This window comes from Drosophila miranda, chromosome 3 (assembly GCF_003369915.1).
Source record: "Drosophila miranda strain MSH22 chromosome 3, D.miranda_PacBio2.1, whole genome shotgun sequence".
Lineage (NCBI taxonomy): Eukaryota > Metazoa > Arthropoda > Insecta > Diptera > Drosophilidae > Drosophila > Drosophila miranda.
In genome coordinates this window covers 9,140,332-9,161,226 of record NC_046676.1, presented here as the reverse complement: position 1 = coordinate 9,161,226, position 20,895 = coordinate 9,140,332, and the positions used below count along the sequence as shown (strand labels likewise).

The window sequence follows — 20,895 nt, the reverse complement described above, 5'->3', positions numbered from 1 at the left end:
GTGTGTGTCAGGGCTTGCCAAACTCTTGAAATCATATGCTTCTGCCACCTGCTGGGGACACACCCACTCGACAGGTTGTTGCGGAAATGTTGGAAATGAAAATATTGCGGTCTAACCCAACATCCTTATTGTGCATACTCCCCGCCCACCTACCACCATCCAATGGGTGTGTGTGTGTATTTTGTGGTCACAGCAAGGATTGTAAAGCCATGCCAGCATGGTCGTGGTCCTCTTCTAATGGCAAGTTAATCATGATTGCATTTTCGTTCTAACTGAATTTAGGCCCAGGTTAGGGGCTGCAGATGCTATTGGGGGTAGTTGACAGGTCTTCATCGGTGCCTGGAATGTGTTATCATCGAAACTTAATTAGAATGACTGTTTTAGTAGGGTGACCCAGGCAGCTAGGCAATGGGCAAAACTAGATAAATTATCTTTCGCATATACATACATTATTCCACTGTACATACATATATGTAAATGTTCTTGACCCACTGTGCATCAAAATTCTTCGCTTCGCTTCTCCTTTTTTCTCTTGGTTTGTGATCCCTTAAAGCCAACGTCAGTCGCACGGTCAAGGTGTGTTGGGGCCTTGGGTTTTCGCTCTATTTCAATCTATGCAATGATGACAGAGTTCCGGACTTTTGAGTTCCGGAGTGACCTTTACAGAAATGATAAAGTGAAATGTCATGTTTCCCCTCTATTTTTTCCTTACAAATTTAATTTTGTTTGGTTCTTGCTTCCTGCACCGCCCTAATGCATATCCCTAGGACGACAGCAGACGTCAGCGATTGGTATTTAACCAGCTCTTATCGCATTTTTACTTTTTGTCATTTCCCACACATTTGTTCCATGAAAAAACATTAACAGCTGTTGCCGCTGCTGTGGCTTGTCTTCCTCTATTGCTGGTATTTGAATACCCTTTCAAAAGGAATTACAATTAAACATTTTTTGTAGCTATTCTGGACATGCCCCTCTTACAATCGCATTTATCTGTCATACCAAACGATGGATCCGAAAGGGTATCACTGGTGTCGTTGTCTGAAAATTAACACCTACACGACCTGGCGCCTACGTTGACGTAGGCACTGAAATAAACTACCAATACGGAGAAGACCCTATTGATGTATTTCCAATTTGTTTGTGGCCCGGACTTGTTGCCGGAATTTCCCTTCGCATTAAATGGATTCGAATTATTTTCTATATTAGTTCAGTGTCGGTCTGTCGTATAAAAAAGTGTGGACCAATATTTCAATACCCATAAATTTACATAAATGAAAACACATCGCAGGGGCAACAACAATGCGATGGGTATGAAAGGAAAAACGCCAATTAAAAAATATATGAAAAAGACTTACATATGTATAATAAAATGTATAATAATAAAACTGATGTTTACTATCTTTTATGTATCTTTGCAGCATTGCCACGACCGAAGCAGCGCTTTTATAGGCGCACCGGCCCCACGATTCCCATGCCAGCGCGCAAGGGGCTGCTAGCGCCCCAAAACACATTTCTGGACACCATAGCCACACGGTTCGATGGCACGCGTAAGTGAAATGCTAAGCGATTTCCTCAGTCCTGGACCCGTGCCTTAGATCTCAGGATCCACTCTGTACACATACCTACCATATATGATTTTTTGTAATGTTATTTTTAGGACACTCTTTATTGAGACCCCACCATAGCGAGGGGGAGATATTCCATACTCGTATATTGTAGATACATGAATCGAGAGCCAGAGCCAGAGCAAGTGTGCATAAGTCAAATGCTGGCATTTTGGGCAAATCGTAAAAAAAATCCACATAAGAGATTGCCAGCAGTCCGTATACTTGTCCCTGTCCTGTCGTCCTATTTCCACTCCTGCTGGGAAACAGTGGGGAGCGTGGGACAGGGACCACTGTCTGTTAAGTGCTCGCGTATTGGGAAAACTGCCGTTAAAGCACAAATTGTTGCGTCTGTGTGTTTGCGTAGGGGGTGGATGGGGTGGCCTTATCCATATTGAAATCAGCGCATAAAGCTTGCAAAATGCTCCTACCTCCTGATAAATTGAAACTATGTATGTATGGGCGGTGGAGTATACTGAGAAAAATAACTGTTCTGTTTATAGAATTCACAAAAAAAATAGGCTATAGCTGACAGTTTTATTGGAGCTTCACAAACATTAAACAAAGCAGATTTTCGTTGGATCTTGTAGGTAGGATAATTTCTGTGACCTGCAATGTCTAGAGCATTCTCTAAAGAAAAGAATAGAGAAGCATAGAAAAGTCTATAACAGATCGAATAGGACATGGCAAAAGCACCGCTCTAGAATGAGCACAAATGTGGTGCAAATGTACTACAATTTTGAGCTAATTATTTGTTTCAGTGTAACTTCTCTACCTACCTTCCCACCATGACTGCCTCTCGAACGGCCCGCATCGCTTTGGCAACGCAATGCCCCACGGAGGCGGGGGGGGCAGAATCCTTAAAAGAGACTTTTCCATTGAGAAAAGAATGCTTTACAGTAAATTAAACTGTGCAATTGTTTGGCTGCCTTTTGCATGCGGGTATTATTTTAAACCCCCGTCTCCCATCTTCATTTAGTTCTTCATATTTCAGCGTTACATCGGCCTCCACCAGCCTGTAGCTTTCCTCCTTCATCGTCAGTTACTTCACCATTCATCAGCTTTCAGGGGTTAATCAAGCAAAGCCGTATTAATCAGATAAAAAGAAGAAAATATGAAAATGTATACGAAGAGAACACTTTTTTCTTCAGTCTCTGACAAGCACTGAATCCTTGTGAAAGGAGCTCCGATAAAAATAGTACGAATGCCAAAGCGAATGGCTTGGGTGGGCTTCTTAACTTTCTTCCGAATCAACCGATGACAGGACATACACGTGTCGGTACAAGCAGGATGTTCGCCTCTCATTAAATAAATTAATTGTTTTATTCAATCCTCTTTCATGCACAAAAAAACAACAGTTGGATGGCGATAATTGTCTTCACGAGTTGTCACAAATTCTGAACATGAAATGCCCTTAGCCAGCGGGGGGTTAAAAAGGTTTTACGAGGCATAAATAATAAAATGGGCATATTAAATAAGCAGGAGTCGAGTCAACTAAGACCCTGACTGTCCGTCCCTCTGTTCATGTCGCCAGCGGCGGCCTCAAAACACGTACTCAATCGTAACTCAAACAAAAATACGAAAGTAAACAAATTAAGTCCTGGGAACCGAAGCTCTGGAAACCCTGGCAGATTCATCATAACTATAGAGGATTTTATATTTAGTAACTTTGGATAAATTCTAATAAAGGATGAATAAAGCCAGATCTCGTCCTAGCTATGGGTATATTCCTCAGTCGTAGGCATATAAAAGATCAGATGTACATGTATTCATTATCACCTCCCCGAACTTTGATCGATGTAACATTCCAAGCCAATTTGTTTGGCCATGGGAAAGCAGCCGCGAAATAAATCAATTTATAGTTTACTATCGACTTCCCCTGACAACCAGGAAATGTTGTAACACTCGTTAGAACGGTTATTGTACAGCGGTAAAAACAGGAAACGGCAATTAGCTTATAATGGAAGGGCCACAATGCGAGAGAGATGGTGTTAATGGACTTTATTGTTACAAAATTTGATACAAAATTGCACTTAAACGCATGAGTTAGTGTTTCAGCATATTTAAGAGAATATTTTTATAGTGCTCGGCAAAAAAAAGGAGGCGACAATTAGCAGGTAATAAATTACAACCTGTAAAGATTGTATTGGAAGCTTCAGTGAAATGCGAGACTGGATAAAGTGGTTTTGATTTCAAGCAATAACTCTCATTTTTCCCTGTCGTTTTCTCAGTTTATCAGGAAACGGATGCACTGTCACTGCACTGTATCGAAACGGAAAAGAGGAGTAGAGGAGTACGCAACGCACAGTAATTGGTTTAGATATCATACAAATTTGATTACATACTTTTCCTGCCATCTATCTACCTATTACACACTCGTATGCAAATTGATTTGATTTCATTTCATGCCTTAAGAGCTCAGGGCCCAGTCAGGGCTGCCTGCCTTTCATCGGGCTTGCTTTTCTCTTCAATTACTCGTACATTTGTTCCACACACAGATGTCTGCGGGTGTAATGCGTCCATTGTGCTGGCAATTATAATCCTTGAATGCTCTATTCATAGATTCTCTGTTGCAGCCAGCGATGTTTATGTGGATGTGGATACACGTCAGTCCTGGCAATTGTGATTTGGTTCAATTCAATATATTCTTTTGAAATCTAAGAATAAATGCATGGTTCTAAGAATCACTGAGCCTTGTCCAAGTCGGGAAAAGTCTTTGGCAAGCCTTCAGGCGGATTTAGGCCACCTCAGCTCTCTATTTCTCTGTCAAGGACAGCTGCAGATATATGTATGTTAGTAGGGAATTGGCCAAAATCCCAGAGAAAGAATTTAATTTTGTGCTACAAGCTTGTGTCGGATGTGTGTGTGTGTGGGGGGGGGGAAAGGATTAATTACATTTCGTTTTTTCAGATTTTGAGGTATTCCAAAAATAAAAAAAGATACCAAAGACAAGTAAGAATAATAATAGAGAGGAGAATTTCTATTTCTATTTTTGAACGATTCAGAGGTACAGAAGGATGTTTCTTCTAAAGCGAAGCTCCCTCTAGAGAGAGTGGCATGTCTGTCGGAATTAGGGCACAGCAGGACTGTTATTATTGCCGCTTATTTGTCGGGACCATATTTCATGACAAATGAAAAGGGGCTGAAAATCGCCCCACAACATTTCGAACTCCATTTTCCATTTCCATCTGCCGCTTTACATTTGGCTCTATTGTTCTTCTTCTTGTTAAACCCCATTCTTCCTGTCGGTTTCCTTTACAGACTCGAACTTTGTGCTCGGCAATGCGCAGGCAAATGGCAATCCTATTGTTTATTGCTCGGATGGGTTCGTGGATTTGACAGGATATTCGCGCGCTCAAATTATGCAAAAGGGTAAGATAAGACACAGAACACAGGGCTGCACGGTACAGGCAGACGGCCCCAACTTATTTAACACTTGAATACTCATTTCAATGTATTGTACAATTGTATTCAATTGTGTTTGCACAACGCGAAACAGGCTGCTCATGTCATTTCCTCTACGGACCGGATACGAAGGACGAGCACAAACAGCAAATTGAGAAAAGTCTCTCCGCCAAAATGGAACTGAAGCTCGAGGTGATTTTCTACAAGAAAGAAGGTAAGTCAGTGGCTGGAATGGGAAAATTACAGTGTGCGCCAATGTTTCGAAAATTGTTTTGTTTCTTTAATTTTTTTTGGTTGTTTATGTTCTTTTGTATTTTAATTAAAATTTTCATGGTGATGGAAAGCGGCCACTGCAGGAGTGTGTCATAATTTGTGACTTACAAAAAGGAAATTACGTTTGTGTTTTGCGGTTGTCCGATGGCCGGGTAATATGCCCTGGAATCTAAAACATTCAACATGTCCTTACTGTTGACCCCCTGGAAGCCTATTCTGCAGGAGTACCTCACCTTATGCCCATTCTAATGATTAGAAAAAACGGTTGATTATTACCAGCCAAAGAGAGAGGATTAGCCGTACAAGAAAACCCTATGTCTCCTCAATTTATAGCACCGTAACAATGTCTTGTCATAGTGTGAAAAGAGAAATATTAATGGGATTATTATTTCACAAGAGTGAAAAGTCGACAATCAATTGGGGTATCACCTGCGGAGTTTAACTGTCTGACAGAAGAGCCGCAGCCGCAGAAAAAGCCACAAATACCCCACAGACACAGCCTCATTCCCCATCGCTCCTAACCGAGTAGATCCCCGCCCAGCATTTCCTTTGACTTGTAATTTCAGAGAGTCACTCACCAAGGCAGACAGATAGACAGGGCGGGGAACCCTGTTCCTGATTGAGTTAAACAAGAGACAGACTTGAACTAGTTTCTATCCCGCGCTCGCAGATGGGGGTTCGTCTCGCAGGACGCCCCTCCAATCCAATTCCCCCACTCACATACTGTGTACACAATAAATTTAGCTCTGAAACATTTTCTCACGTCCCTCGCGCGGCATTTTGTACCCTAATGAGGTCACGATTAATCAGAGGACAGAGGACAATCCCGGAGAAGGCTGCATACATCCATCTATCCATCGTTGGGTGCTTGGGAGTATAAGTTTTCTAATTAGCGAAACGTTTAAAACTTTTAACAAACTAAGGGGACAGCCCCCTATCACATTCCACCTTCTACGCCCAGGGTATCCTGTGCAAAATTATTAATTATGCATTAGCTTTGAAACAGGCCGGGGCAGATTTGCTCGGTGCGGGTCTGGTCTGGTCTGGGTAGTGTATTATTAACGAAGATAATTAAAATGCAGCCGACACAATAATTGTGGTGTAATTGAGTTGCCATGCAATTTATTTATAAATTTCTGCGCGCTTTAACAACGTTTACCAGCTAATTATAAATTAGGTCAAGCCTCCGGCGGAATGTGGGTCGCGTTCGAAGCAATTTCGATTTGCATTGAGGTTACAAAACGGTAAATAATAGGCCGCACGTCCACCGCAGCATCCTGCAGAGGAAATTGCTATAAATATATCCTATAAATAGTTCTGTGATGTGATGGATGGATAATTAACGTTATAATTTTCCTTTCACTCCCCGTGCAGGTGCTCCGTTCTGGTGCCTCTTCGACCTTGTGCCCATTAAGAACGAAAAGCGCGATGTGGTCCTCTTTCTGGCCTCCCACAAGGATATCACCCACACCAAGATGCTCGAGATGAATGTGAACGAGGAATGTGATAGCGGTAAGTACTCCTAACAGGTCCATTCGATCGGAAAGCGCAGATAAATCTTGCCCGTGGGTCATAGTAAATAATGAATGCATATACTAAACACCTTCCCCAAACTAACTCCACCTCTGCCTCGTGCGAGCACACTGCCACAGATTAACACTTAAACAAAGGACAACAAAGCATGGTACCACCCAGCACTTACACACAAAACAGGAAAATTTAAGGTAGACGCCTTTAATAATCTTGTAGGTCCATAGAAGTCCGTGCTAATGATATAGTGTTGTCTGTATAACTGCCTGAAGACGGTGAAATGATCCCAAAAATATAAACTTTTGTAGATTTCTGCCAGACCTCTTTATTTACGAGCTGCGTCAAGTCGCATTTCTGTAAGCTCCTGCAGGAGAGCCTTTTACGTGGTGGAGAGCGAGTTTTTGGTTAGTTTCCTGGCTGGAAATGTTCGTGGGTTGGCTTGTGGGCTCCGTTCACCTTTGACTTTGTCGGCGCATGTCTCTGACAGCTGAATGTATGCGCACTGTATTTCAACATTAATTTAAATGCGGCTTTTCCTTGCTTTTTTATGTCAGTTTTAAGACCAACTTCGCTCTGAGTTGTGGTCGTGGCCGTGGCTGTTTAATGGCAGCCACTGGATGCCATACCGGACGTTGCAGGTTTTCTTTTAATTCGAATGAATTTGCATGTTAATTATCCCTATGAATCACACTATATTGTATGCTTTATGCATTCGCTGTATTTAGAGTGTACTTTCGATTAACACTGCATTTTAAGCATTCAAGATTTCTGCTGTCCCATAGAAATCTTGCCATCTGCCGTATCTGCAGCATTCAGCTTTCATACCAGCCCTCAGCTTTCCCCAGGAGTTCAATCTAAGCATTTACCTTAATTAACTCCACTCGGCACACAGTGGGGCTTTTAGCTGGACATGTCTTTGTAGAGCTTTTTTTCAGGTTTTCCGAGCTGTTTTCCAGTTGAGCGACATCAAATATGCCCACTGCTTAATTCAGAGATTAAGTCAGACAAAAGAAGTTGGACACACACGTGTGTCGGTCCGCGCCTCATGGGGGCACAAAGTCGACTGAAATATTGATGTACAGCACCAACAATTCTGACAGAATCACAACTTACTTTGGACAGGACGATGCAGCGTCGAGGGTTTTGGGTACGAGTATCACTTTCAGCGCGCTCTTTGGGGGATTCAGAGGTTTTTATGTAGGTTAAAAAGTCTGTCCTGCTCCTGACCTCGCCTCGCCTCGTCTCTCCACTCCTCTCCTTGCACCTGAAGCTTCATAACCATCGTTGTTTACGTACATATATCGCTTCTAAGCTTCTATGTGCTGTCTGTCAGTGGCTCGTCAGTGGCACAGTGCATGAAAAAGTTCTGAAGCCACTTGTAGCCCGTCCAGATGCATTCTAAGAGGATTTAGTGGCCGGCACAAATGCGCTCTCGACTTTCAACCTCCACAACCTCAGAGCACAGAGCGCTCTCTAGTGCCCTGAAGGTGAACTGGCGCAGAGGACCATTTTTCCTAAATCAATTTAAGTTCTTAAATTTCCAGCTCTGCGTTTAATCGTGTGTATATTTTCGTACGGATTCCTACTGTCTGTTGTAGCCACAGTCTCCAGCTCCAAAATATATTTAAGCTTCTCCAAAAACAGGGCGTCAGGAATCACACTCTTAACAGACGTTGCACATTGCCTGTTGTCTGTTAACTCCATTAGCCGCACAGACACACACCTCAAATTTCCATGACAGAGAACATTCTGTAATGAATTTAGTTCGACACGCAAATAGCCAGAGACCGATTAGAAATGCAGTTGGCTACAAATCGGCTTGCCATCCATCTTGTTCACAGTATGAGATGTAAGCTGGAGCTGAGGCCTTGGCCGAGGCTGTTTCTGTTGCTGGGACTTATTAAATTTTGGTTAATTTATGCACATTAAATTAAATCAGAGCCAACAAGCCTTGACAAACGAGATTTCCGGCAGAGTGAAGCAGGCTGGAAAATTTTGAGTACTGATCCACATCAATTGGGAATTAGTGCTGTGACAATGGCCCCACGGTGGGATGGATGGACTGGCGGTGGAAAGGTAATTAGGCGGAGAATATGGAATGCTAATGATAAAGCTGGTTTTGATGAGGTAGATTTGAAGTCATAATTATCGTTATCATCGTTATCGCCTTGACAGTAACAGTGATGATAATGATGACCGTCGTTTCACACATCATTAAGCCTCACTCAGACCTTGTCTGCCGTCATCTCACTGTTTTGACACGCGAATGCGTTGCTTTTAGTATATTACGTTAAAGTATTCAATTTTTTTACGAAAAGTATCTCCGCTCTCATAAAAAATATATTTTTGTATGCATTGGGCGTAAGCTTCGTTGGAAGTACTAATTTTTTGTGAGTTCTTTTTTGCTAACCTTTTTTTTTTGTCCGGTACTGTATTTGTTGCTGCCTTGGTAACGGATCACGGAGGTGGCGGACGGAGCTTAATTGGCATTTTGATATGACGGCAAAAGTCCGAACAGGACCGAGCCGGACTGGACTGTAGATTGAAATCAAATTTATAGTCCCTTGTGGAAAAAAATGTCCTTCAAAGCAGTGAAAACGTTTCTGTACGGTTCGGTTCGGTTCTGTTTTGTTTTGTTCTTTTGGGTTATTTGCATAATTTCGTGATCCTTTTTCTTAATAATTAGTATCCTATGCGATGGGAAACGCATAAAATTAATTTTGGGGCTATTTTTCACAATCAACCTAATTGTAATTTATAGCATGTCGCATGCTTCACTGCTGGAGCCTGTTTGTGCGGTTCGCCCCAAATAGATTTAAGTTCAATTTAATGAGCTTGCTTCGTGGTTTCGGCGGTTCCATCCCTCCTACAACTTTGACTTGTTTACAAAACAAATTATGGACTATCGAGTGCGATTTGGGATTTGTGTGGGAGGGCATTCTTATCGGGTCCCTGAAATATGATGTTTACTCGCTTGATTTCCCGCAATGTCCGAGGGCGTTCAAATATTTGCCCAACACCCAAGCAGACAATAATTAATTGTTAAGGTCCGGCAATGTTTTCATATTGGTACAGTTCAGTGAGCAGAGGTGTCAGGTTGCCCAGAATGTTATGCCTGATTGCATTCCACCCAAGTCAAGGTATCTGCAATAGATAGATAGATAGCCTTGAATCCGAATCCTATGTATATGGGCCTCTCTTGCATCCGAAGCATTCCCGAGAGGAAGGGAGATACACAGAGGGATACACAAACACACACTAGCTGTACTCTTCACACTTTACACACGCATCGCACAGGCCCACAAATGAAAAGTTATCTAAAAACTATTTGTCCCCCCCCTTGTACAGGTGCAAATAAAAATAAATAAAAACATATGAATTAAATAAGAAAGCCTTAAACTTGAAATTAAATTGAATTCACCGTGTCTTATGTGTACAATTATATGTGTTCTCTCTCTTTGTGTTTTTTCTTCTCTTAACACCGATCCGGTAAATCATTGTAATTATAAAAACCCTAAAAACCCAACAACCGTATGTCCCAATTCCGATTTCCAATCCCCCACCCGACTAACGTTATGCTCGCTCTTTATCCTGATTATTTTGTTTGCATTTTTTGTTGCGACTCTGTAAGTTTTTGCCCTTACAGCTGCACTGCTGGGCGCTCGGTTCCGGGCCGGGTCCAATGCCGGAATGCTGGGCCTGGGCGGCCTGCCTGGGCTGGGCGGGCCCGCGGACAGCGATGGCGATGTGGAGGCCGGAGAGGGCAACAATTTGGATGTGCCTGCCGGCTGCAATATGGGACGGCGGCGCAGTCGTGCGGTATTGTACCAGCTCTCGGGGCACTACAAGCCCGAGAAGGGTGGTGTCAAAACCAAATTAAAGCTGGGCAATGTGAGTATGATATCCGGAGGGCGATTAACCGTAGAACCAACTAGCACTAGCCCTAGCAGCCACAATGCCAGCCCTGTTGCGCCTCACGTTAAATGAAATCAAACCTTTTGATGTGGATTTTTTGGGGCACAGGGCTTGGGTTGTTGCTGTTGCTGGATGAAGTTACAGGTGGGGTTTTTTCAATTAACGTATTTAAAACTCGTTGCCAACTAATCGTCCTGCCGGATTTATAAAATTCACTTTTAATGTTATCGGGGATTTGGCTTTCGACTTTTCTTTTGCAGAACTTTATGCATTCATCCGAGGCTCCGTTTCCCGAATACAAAACACAATCGATAAAAAAGTCACGCTTGATTCTGCCCCATTACGGTGTATTCAAAGGTTTTTGGGATTGGGTCATACTTTTGGCCACCTTTTATGTGGCCCTAATGGTGCCCTACAATGCAGCCTTTGCCAAGACGGATCGCCAGACGATGGTCTCTGATGTCATTGTGGAGGCGCTTTTCATAGTCGGTGAGTTTTTCCCCCATTCACAGCTACACACACAAGCACACACCCACACATACAGGGAGTCCCACTCAGCTTGGACACTGTTTTCCGTTTTATGGGCAACCTGTTGTTCAGGCGCCAGCCAACGGGACAGCACACAACCAGGAGCAACAATCATCATCATCATCATTGGATGATGATTGGACCTGCTGCCTGCATCCATTGGGGAAGGAAGAGAAATTGAATTTGTCCCGCTGCTGCTGCGAGGCTTATAAACATTTATTTGTCTACCATTGTTTCACCGTTTACCTTTATTGTCGTTTTATTGCAGATATTCTGTTGAACTTCCGCACAACCTTCGTCTCGCGCAAAGGGGAGGTCGTGTCGAATTCCAAGCAGATTGCCATCAATTACTTCCGAGGCTGGTTCGCCCTTGACCTGCTCGCCGCTTTGCCCTTTGATCATCTCTACGCCTCCGATTTGTACGACGGCGAGGTGAGTAATCGCTAGTCCTGCTCTCCTCCTCATGAAAGCATAAGCTGCATGAATGATGCCTGTAGGCTTTGAATTATCAATGCCAGATTTGCATTTTCACCTTAAAGTGACTTAGGGTTAGGGATTTTATCTCAGAAGTTTTGCCACTGATGTGATGATGGATACCTTTTACTTTTGACCGCGAATGTTAAGCACCATCAAATCCCATCCAACTCGAATTTCCGAATATGAGTATTTTAGCAAAAATTTTTAGCGAATTGTTGGTTAAATTGCTCCAAAATCCTCTTGCGGCTTGCCATTTGCATGACTTTTCTGGCCCCACAGACCATGCCTAACATTAATCATTTATGGCCAGAGCTTCAAGTGGTAAATGGACTTAAAAGATTTGCATAAAACTGTTCCGGCCACATGCATAATGCATATTCAAAAGTTTAAAGTTTTACGAAAGGACTTCAAAATCCGATTATACTGAAAAGTAAATGTGTTGTGGAGTTCGGCATAAAACATTTATATTTAACATTTAGCAAAGTAGTTTGCACTCAAGTAAAAAGCTACTTAAGCTCCGACAGACTTAAATTTCAGAGAAGTACATACATTTTTCAGCACATACTACATGAGGCTTTCTGGCTTTTCGAGTTCTTTTAATGCGTAAAAATAAAGCGTATTCGTAGTCGTTGAGCTGCAATTAAGAGGATCAATACGCAAAGACGGCAACTACGCAGTAGATTAATCCGTTATACTTTCAATTCGTGTTTGCTGAGAGCTTGAGAGCCTGAGAGCGAAAGAGTATCGTCTCAGCCGGGTGTGTGTGGTGCGAAAGTGTTGGTGTCTATGAGAGAGAAATAGAAGGAAGATCAAAAAGGAATTGCTGAGAGTGAGCCATATGATGATACATTATTATTGCAGGCTGCTACAGAAAGAGAGCGTTCAGTTAGGAACGTGACGAAGACAAAGAAGATGGGCAGCCCTGCTGCCCGCCCCTTACATTTGTACATGTATATGTTCATATGTATATGTATCGTACATCGATCTTCCTCTTTCTCTGCTCATATTCTTATCTCGTTTACTGCTTTTTATTAATATGTACATTTTGTGCATTCTAGACAAAAATCACATAAGTGCCTTTCATTTCCACTTCAATACGCCCATTCAGGTGGCCCTTGACCAATTTAGTCTACTGTTGGCGCTCATTAAGCCGATAAAATTGGCCAAACTGTCCCCGGCAGAGTGTTCTGGCTGGATGGTGCTGTAATTACTCGCACAGGTTAAGTAGGCAGGTCATCTGGACAAGGCTGTGGCTGTGACCCAAATGTGCAGTAAAACTAACACCAATTTCAAGCCCAAAACGGTCCTTGGTGTCCTTGGTGTCTTAAAGCTTAAAGTGCAGTTAACTGTCCAGCAGAGCAAAGAAAGCACTAGCAACAGCAGTCGGCCCTCGAGCGGTTTGGCGCGACAGACACGGACAAAGCCGCCGCTCTTGAGGCAACGGGCGATGCTGCTTGCTTTATTTTGCTTTTACTTTTTCTTCCATGTACCAGTGGATAGGGTATTAGGGTATTTGTTTAGATTTTGGAAGATAGATCAACAACAGAGCTGTCAGGGCTTATTATTTTAATGACCTACAATATTTCCTTTGCTGCTAAAATTAAGATACATATAAGCGGGACCATCCAAGATCAGATAACTATATCATATAGCTGGCATGGAAAGAATGGATCTACCAGGGTATCCCAAGTCTCGGCCTTAAAGCTAGCCTCTATTCCTTGTTCGTGCTTCTTTTGATTCGCTTCTTTCCCTCCTTTTGAGTCCCCTGTGAAGTGGACAGCGCACAATCACAGTGCGAGCAGGAAACGCTGCCGCAGCCTTCATTGACATTTCAAGGATATCCTGCGAGGTGGGACCGAGACCCCCAACAAGACTGGTTTACCATTTCTTTTAAATTTTGTTAAAAAAGCAAAATTCACTTTTCATTGATTTCATTTTTCTGCAACGTCATAGGAAGCACATCCTGCTATTTGCTGCGGCTTACTTAGCTGTTTAGTTGACAGCTTCCGCTCTGGATGCTCTGATCAAATAAAAGCCTTGCCCTTTCAATAAGTGGCTCCAAGAGCAACCAAAAAGTTAGAGCTGCCACGTGGTCCACTCCACTGTCTCCTGGCCTAATCTGACACAGAAAGTTTCGATAAAACTTTTATGTTTCTAATTGCCAGAACAGAACCCTCGCTAGAACTTTAGCAAAAGTCATTTATGAATGTATTTTGGACTCGAAACTTTTACATTTTTATACTTTTATACTTTGATATTATTTTTTTTTGGTACAAAATAGTACTTCATCGTCTTACATACAATTTGAGCTAATGCACTTGAAACTTTTGCATATTTAGTTTATTTCCAAGTTTTAATTATCTCTGAGACCCCAAAAAGGCAGTCAGTCAGTGGGAAAACGAGAGAGAGAACCCAACTTTCCGGGGGACTGTTGCTGCCTGGCTGTACGGCGTATACGATGCTAATAATGGTATTCGCGAAACTGATTTCATTTTACTGAACCTATGGATTGAAAAGGGAGGAAAGAGGGATGTCCACGCTTCAAGAGTGCTTAAATGTTCATTCAGAAATGAAAAAAAATCAAGTGCATTTCAAAGTCACATTCAGGAATACCATTAATGGTACCGCGGATGCCTCTGCCGCTGCTGCTGCTGCTGTCTCTTTCCAAACAAAGTAATGAGTAAACAAAGAGAGCGTAAGGCGGCGCAAAAAATTAAGAAAAGAAAGAGAAATTGAAAAAGGAAGTGGAAGAATGGTAAGGGGAGAGGGAGAGAGAGAATAGCATGAGTGGGTGAGTGCTAGGCAAAGAGAGAAAGTGAAAGCGCAGCACAAATTGCAGCGGGAATCACAATTTACCAGGCAGCGGCAGTGGTACCGACAGCCCTTGATGTTTTGTCTCTTACGCAGAAGAAAATCCCACGCCGAGCAACAGTACAGTGCGTTTCATAAACGTACGGGGAAATTTGCAGGGAACAAGAAGAGGTTTTGGCTTATCGATTGAATGTGCGAACAAAATGAGTCAAGTTTTTGACAGCATATAGAGTCGTAGGTAGGCACTAGTACGTCTGAACTATGGTGGTCTTGCACTCTCGAAACTCACGTTCTGTGCATGTAGATGTATAGACTGCACAAATAATAGAGAGGAAGCGGCGCTGTCGCTATCTGTCTATGGTCGTACCGCAAAAATATTCCGCCAAGAGGTCTTTCAGTCATCTTGTCCTTTTCGCACCTAAGGAGCCATAGAAAGAGAGATAAATAGAGAGAGAGAGGCCACATAATCCGTGCCCCATTACTTAGATGCCATTTTAAAGATGCCGCTTCGTCAGCGGCAATCAACAAAAAGAAATAAAAATGTCCGCTTATGGCGCTGTAAGACTAAACGACGGCATTAGCCTTCAATTTGGCCAAGTTTTCTCCGGGAGCCAACGTTCCCACCGATAAGCTTGTTTATGTTTGCATTAGACTTTCCTTTTCCCACACTCCTTCTCTCACTCCCACTTTTGCTCCCTTCTTTAGCTTCATTTTCATCTTTTTTGATGGCATCCTTTTTGCCTGATTTCGTCCCTTTGGCGGAAGTTGTCAATTGTGTTTTTTAGTGGACCCTTCGTAGGTCAAGTGCATATACTCGTAACAGAAAATTTGGTGCCCTAAAAATGTGGACTAAAGTTCATGATTAAAGCGAAAAGTTGAAAAAGAAGCCCAAATGCGAGGGCGAAACCGAAACGGAAACCGAAACTGCGAAAAATACATGGCCAAACGCGGAATAGGCGGAGTCTGGCCAGAAACATGTTGCCATTTTGTCACTGTACGTTTACGTTTTAATAACCTCTGAGGAAACCACCTTCCAGGAAAAACACAACGCTCTTAATACCCAGTAGGGTATATTTCTCTCTCTGAGACTTTAAATCTATCGGTACATTATCAAATTTGGAAAGTACATGCATGTATGTTAGCAATGCAGATCAAATAGCCAGTCCGCTCATTGCGTTGGAAATTGAGTGTATAAGTAGTTATAATAAGTCCGGGTAACAGGTATCTCATGTTTGTAACCCTTGACGATAACATTCCCGATTTAACTCTGCTTTCATATCCGCCCACCGTTCGTCGACAGGAATCGCACATCCATCTTGTGAAATTGACGCGACTGTTGCGCCTGGCTAGGTTGTTGCAAAAAATTGATCGATACTCTCAGCACACGGCCATGATACTGACATTGCTGATGTTCTCCTTCACGCTGGCCGCCCATTGGCTGGCCTGCATCTGGTACGTGATAGCGGTCAAGGAGTACGAATGGTTCCCCGAGAGCAACGTTGGTAAGTATCAAGGTCGAGTCCCTGGTGCTGGTACCTGTTTGCATGTCTCATAATTTGGTTAGTTTAGTGGCCAGTTGAAAATTGATGCTTCAGTTGGTGCTAACTGAGTTTGTGTCTCTCTTGCTGGGTGCTGGCTACCCTCGGGCGACACACACGCGCCACACACGCGCCACACTGTCACCCATATATGTATGTATGCATTTATGTAGGTTCATATAGCTCAAAACCTTTGGCTAATGTATTTTGTTGGCACAAAGTTTAAAGAACATCAAATCAAATCATCAACATGTATTGTAATTGAAAACACTTGCTGCGGAGGAAGAGAGCGTAAAGAAACTTTTTATTATGATATTCTAGCACTTTATCAGACATATACATACGTATAAATTCATATCAGAAGCGTGTGTGGGAGGGAGGTGGCCCATGGGGAAATCTGTGCCTGGGAAAATCTCTCACAAATTGCCAGTTACTTAGCACGCAGCGCCAGCCGGATAGACACGAAAAGTTCTGTTTGACGTATCCGGTCCGTGCTTGGAAGTTTTCCCGGATTTGGCACGAGCTCCCAACTGAATGACTGACAGACTGCCACCAGGGAGAGTCTTGTGGGATATTGGGACTGGACTGGGGGACAGCCGGGATTCGGAAAGTTAGGCCCAGTCATTGTCAATTTGATTAGTACAATTTGTTTGGCCGAATTTCCAATTAAATACTAAACCAGTTTTCTTTTCGTTTCCTACCCCCCCTCCGTACTTAATGGCACCAGTATTTTTTACAGGGTGGCTGCAGCTACTGGCCGAACGGAAGAACGCCACTGTGGCCATCCTGACGACGGCGGAAACCTACTCGACGGCCCTGTACTTCACCTTCACCAGCCTCACGTCGGTGGGCTTCGGCAATGTCTCGGCCAATACCACGTGCGAGAAGGTCTTCACCATTATTATGATGCTTATTGGAGGTATGTACTCCGCTTGATGGTATTGTTGTTCCCTTTAAGAGTATGCTACTTATTTATGTGGATATTTATCTCTCTCCAGCTCTGATGCATGCCGTGGTCTTTGGTAATGTGACGGCCATCATTCAGCGCATGTACTCCCGGCGATCCCTCTACGAGAGCAAGTGGCGCGATCTCAAGGATTTTGTGGCATTGCATAACGTAAGTACAAAGGCATAAATACACACAGAACCCAATTTGGGAAATAAAACAAACTATCCCTATAGCTATCCCTAAATCGATAGTTTCTGCCATCTTTAGTGTAAATGTAAGAACAATAGAAATAGCAATAGCAATAGGGGGCACAGCTCATTTCCGAGAATGAGTTTTTGAGAACATCGAAAGACACTCGAGCAGAAACCGCACGCGCACAGGAAATGACTGAACCCCAGGACGTCACCCCTCAGAGCACGACCAAGTGGCCTCGATGGGTTTTATTAAAATGCAACGCACACTTTCCATATGCCACGCAACGTTTGGCACAGCATCACTGTATGGAGAGGGGTGCCTAGAGGCCATGAATTGCTGAATTCAGCATTTTTGCATTCAATCTACTGCCCCTTCTATGCGTCTGTGGCAGACTAGGGACTGTGGACTGCCACTGCAACCTGTTGATGACGGGACAAACTTGCACGTTGCTCCATTAGGCAGGCTCTATGGGGTTCGTCGCACACGGCGTATACGGAATGTGCTGCACAATTAAGCGCATTTGTGCGGCTCTCAGCCGCGTAATGCATGCAAATGAAGCGAAAAGTGGAGGAAAAAAATGGAGAGACGAATAGAGGACGCAGATAGTACAGTTCATTAGCCGCCATGATCGGAAAGGGGGAAAACTAAGCAAACCCAATTACAATTTGTGATTTCTTCTTTCAGATGCCCAAGGAGCTGAAGCAACGCATTGAGGATTACTTCCAGACATCCTGGTCACTCAGCCACGGCATTGATATATACGAGGTAAGCCGTGGCCCCCATGGGTATACCACATCTCTACAAGTACTCTCTGTGTACCTACTCATGTATCTACCATATATACATCTATGTATGTGTCTCGTAAATCATTTATACTTTCGCCCCAAAAAATGATTGGCAAAGTTGTTGACGCAGCAGTAAATCTTTAGACAGGCCCTCCATTCTGTTCGGACTAGTGGCTTGCCCCTGGCATTTCCGATATATGTATGTACATACGTCTGGGCCTTTAATTAAGCAAATTCCCCTAGGGTTCGCACTCACAATATACCACATACATATATTCATTCAGGTTCATGCTGTGGTTGTTTGTGACTTATTGATTGCCACTGGGTTAAATGGCAGATGCCTGGTCATCCTTTGATTGGTCATCCACGTCATTCATGTCCAGCTGCCAGCTTGCAGGTATTTTAACATTAATTTCAATGCTTTCCACTGCTTTCACTCATTACAAAGCCAAAATTAAATATCGTATGAGTATGAATGGGCAACGCATATCTCGGAAACTGAATGTACATTTTAATTAAAACTCTGCCACTGCCAATTGTATTTCTCCTCTGCTATTCGATGGGTAAGAGTATTCTTGTGTGCTCCCAGGAAATAACTTCGAATACTACGTTCTCGCTGTAGATAAGTGTTTTGTGTACTACTATGTACTTTGGCTGTTGCGCTGTAGAGCACCCAGGAGGTATCTAGCAGTCTCTGTCACCAAATGGCAGGGATTTCTTATATATATTATATGAGTATTGAAACACCACTTAAACTGTTGATTGCCGGTCATGAGAAGTCAATCTTGACGGCAGCTGCTGTGAAACGTACCTTCTCATACTTTTTGAACTTATTTTGAACTTGAACTTTCTAAAACCCTGGTCAAATGTTGGCTGTCATTTTGCTGACTTTAAGAAGTGACAGCCAGACACATATAGCTGCAGTACTCGTACAACCTCAACTTGCCTCAACTTGCGGCACAATCAAATGGGGTACTTGGAAACTGCAGCCCCGACTGAAAGTGGCGTTCCCTTTCTAATTGCTATCACAATTCAGTGGGCAATGCCAAACAACGTTTTTCCTGCTCCTTTTTTAATAGCGTTAATTAAAAACTCTTCAAATAATTCCCTCGCTGTATCCGCATCTCAGTCTCTGTCTGTTTACCCGGCCAGCGAGCACGTGCACTGCATTTTCGGGGCCTGGGGGCAGAAAATTAATTAGTGCGGACAGCCTTTGAAGTTAGCACACCCGAGCACTTGACGGTTACCGTCAGCTTCCCTCAAAAGGTACGTCAGTTGGACAGGGACATGGACATGGACATGGTCTTTGGGATCACTACTTCGACCATCTACCTGCATTTTCGTTGACTTGACCTGGCGTAAAAGCTTCAAAAATATTTTTGAAAAGCCTAAATCAGATTTGATTTATTTACATTGCAAACATACTAACACTCATGCACCGATGAAGTCCACAAATTATAGCCAACAAAGTGGGGCAGAGGCAGAAGCGGTGGCATAGTGGCAGACTGTGGCAGGCTGTGGCAGTAAATTAAATTGTTAATTTATTGCGCATGAAAATTAACTGGCAAAACGTCAGGGGACACCCTGCCCCACCTCCACCGCTGCTCTCTGGCATGCGAAAATTTCAAACAACCGCCCCAACACCAGCATCTGCTTTGGATTCACTTTGGCTTTGGCTTCGTCCTTTTGGGCAGTGTGTGTGCTCAATTAATGTTGAATATTTTACACTTCTCTGAGCACTAAGGTAGAGGGCAGCGAATAAATAACAATTTCATGCGAATTGGCCTTTCGGGGGCAAACAGAAACAACCAAAAACAGGAAAGAACTGAACGCTAGCTTTGGATACCGAAGATGAAGATACCCTTCGTAGATTCATTGTTACTAAGATAAATAATCTTGTATATTCTTTATTTAATATTCAATGTTTGATAATAGTTGGATAGCCGTTAATGCTGCGATAGAACGACGAGAAATTTGCAAGGCACAAACATACGACGTGAGTCCAAAGGATGGATGGGCGGAAGAATGCCTCCTCAAAGCGTATTAAAGGACGGCATTACAAGCAAAACGAACACAAAACTTTCAAAACAAGTTCCTTATTTAGTTACGCGTGGTTACCCCGAATTTCTGCCCCCTCGTCTGCATATTCGTTTTATATTACCCATTAATACAATGTATATTGGGGCTAAAGTTAAAGTTAATGTCTGACCGACCTGTGGCTCTGGTAATTGGATTTCATTGAATTTGTTGTTGAATGAAGAGCAAACACAGAAACTATAATTTTAATTGGAATTCCATGGCAACATCTAAATGTGGTCATACCTCGAACAATTCCACATTCGTACATATTTCTGGATAATTTCCTTAGAGGAATGTAATTTGGAAGGTTTCTTATTAGCTGGAAAGGGCGTTAATTTATACAATGCTGTTGTAGGTAGCAAAGGAATTCACCTGAGTGTACAAAGGCGATAGAGGCAGAGAGAAGTAAACAGCCGGGTTGCAAATTTCTCTTTAATTTTGAACATGAATTCTCGCACAATGCATAGGCAAAGATAAAGCATCAGATCCAAAGGAGACAAACCAAACAATATGGTGACAAGAGGAAGAACACATAGCAACAAGATGCACAAGGAGAGGATGTGGGAAAATTATAATCTCCACTCGAAAAATAGGCACTCGTCTCTGTATTGAAGGAACTCTCTCTAAGGAGAAAGGGTGCATTAAAGGATAGCATAGCCATAAGTAAATAAAAATAAAGACAGTGAATGTTCGTTCTCAGTAGATTAATATCCCCACTTATTATTTCTTATGCTCCACTCAAGTGTTGCTAAATAGCAGCAATCGGAGGTAATGCAGTGCTCCATCTCTGCTAGCTCTCGTGTATG

At 42.9% G+C, this 20,895-nt stretch overlaps 1 protein-coding gene across 3 annotated transcripts in view; it reads left to right on the top strand.

Moving 5' to 3' along the window:
• The window catches only part of LOC108160537 (potassium voltage-gated channel subfamily H member 8), a 51,281-nt gene that overhangs the window by 21,501 nt on the left and 8,885 nt on the right, over positions 1–20,895 (top strand). The window contains exons 3-13 of one of the 3 annotated variants that reach the window (XM_017294599.2): positions 1,419–1,547; positions 4,866–4,976; positions 5,104–5,223; positions 6,657–6,794; positions 10,459–10,703; positions 10,988–11,216; positions 11,524–11,687; positions 15,844–16,045; positions 16,809–17,000; positions 17,080–17,198; positions 17,910–17,990. In XM_017294599.2, coding sequence (XP_017150088.1) covers positions 1,472–1,547; positions 4,866–4,976; positions 5,104–5,223; positions 6,657–6,794; positions 10,459–10,703; positions 10,988–11,216; positions 11,524–11,687; positions 15,844–16,045; positions 16,809–17,000; positions 17,080–17,198; positions 17,910–17,990 — 1,677 coding nt within the window. In that variant the 5' untranslated portion in view covers positions 1,419–1,471. Of the gene's footprint in view, positions 1–1,418; positions 1,548–4,865; positions 4,977–5,103; positions 5,224–6,656; positions 6,795–10,443; positions 10,704–10,987; positions 11,217–11,523; positions 11,688–15,843; positions 16,046–16,808; positions 17,001–17,079; positions 17,199–17,909; positions 17,991–20,895 lie in introns of all 3 variants that reach the window. The other 2 variants (XM_033391467.1, XM_033391466.1) reach the window with 2 other exon arrangements.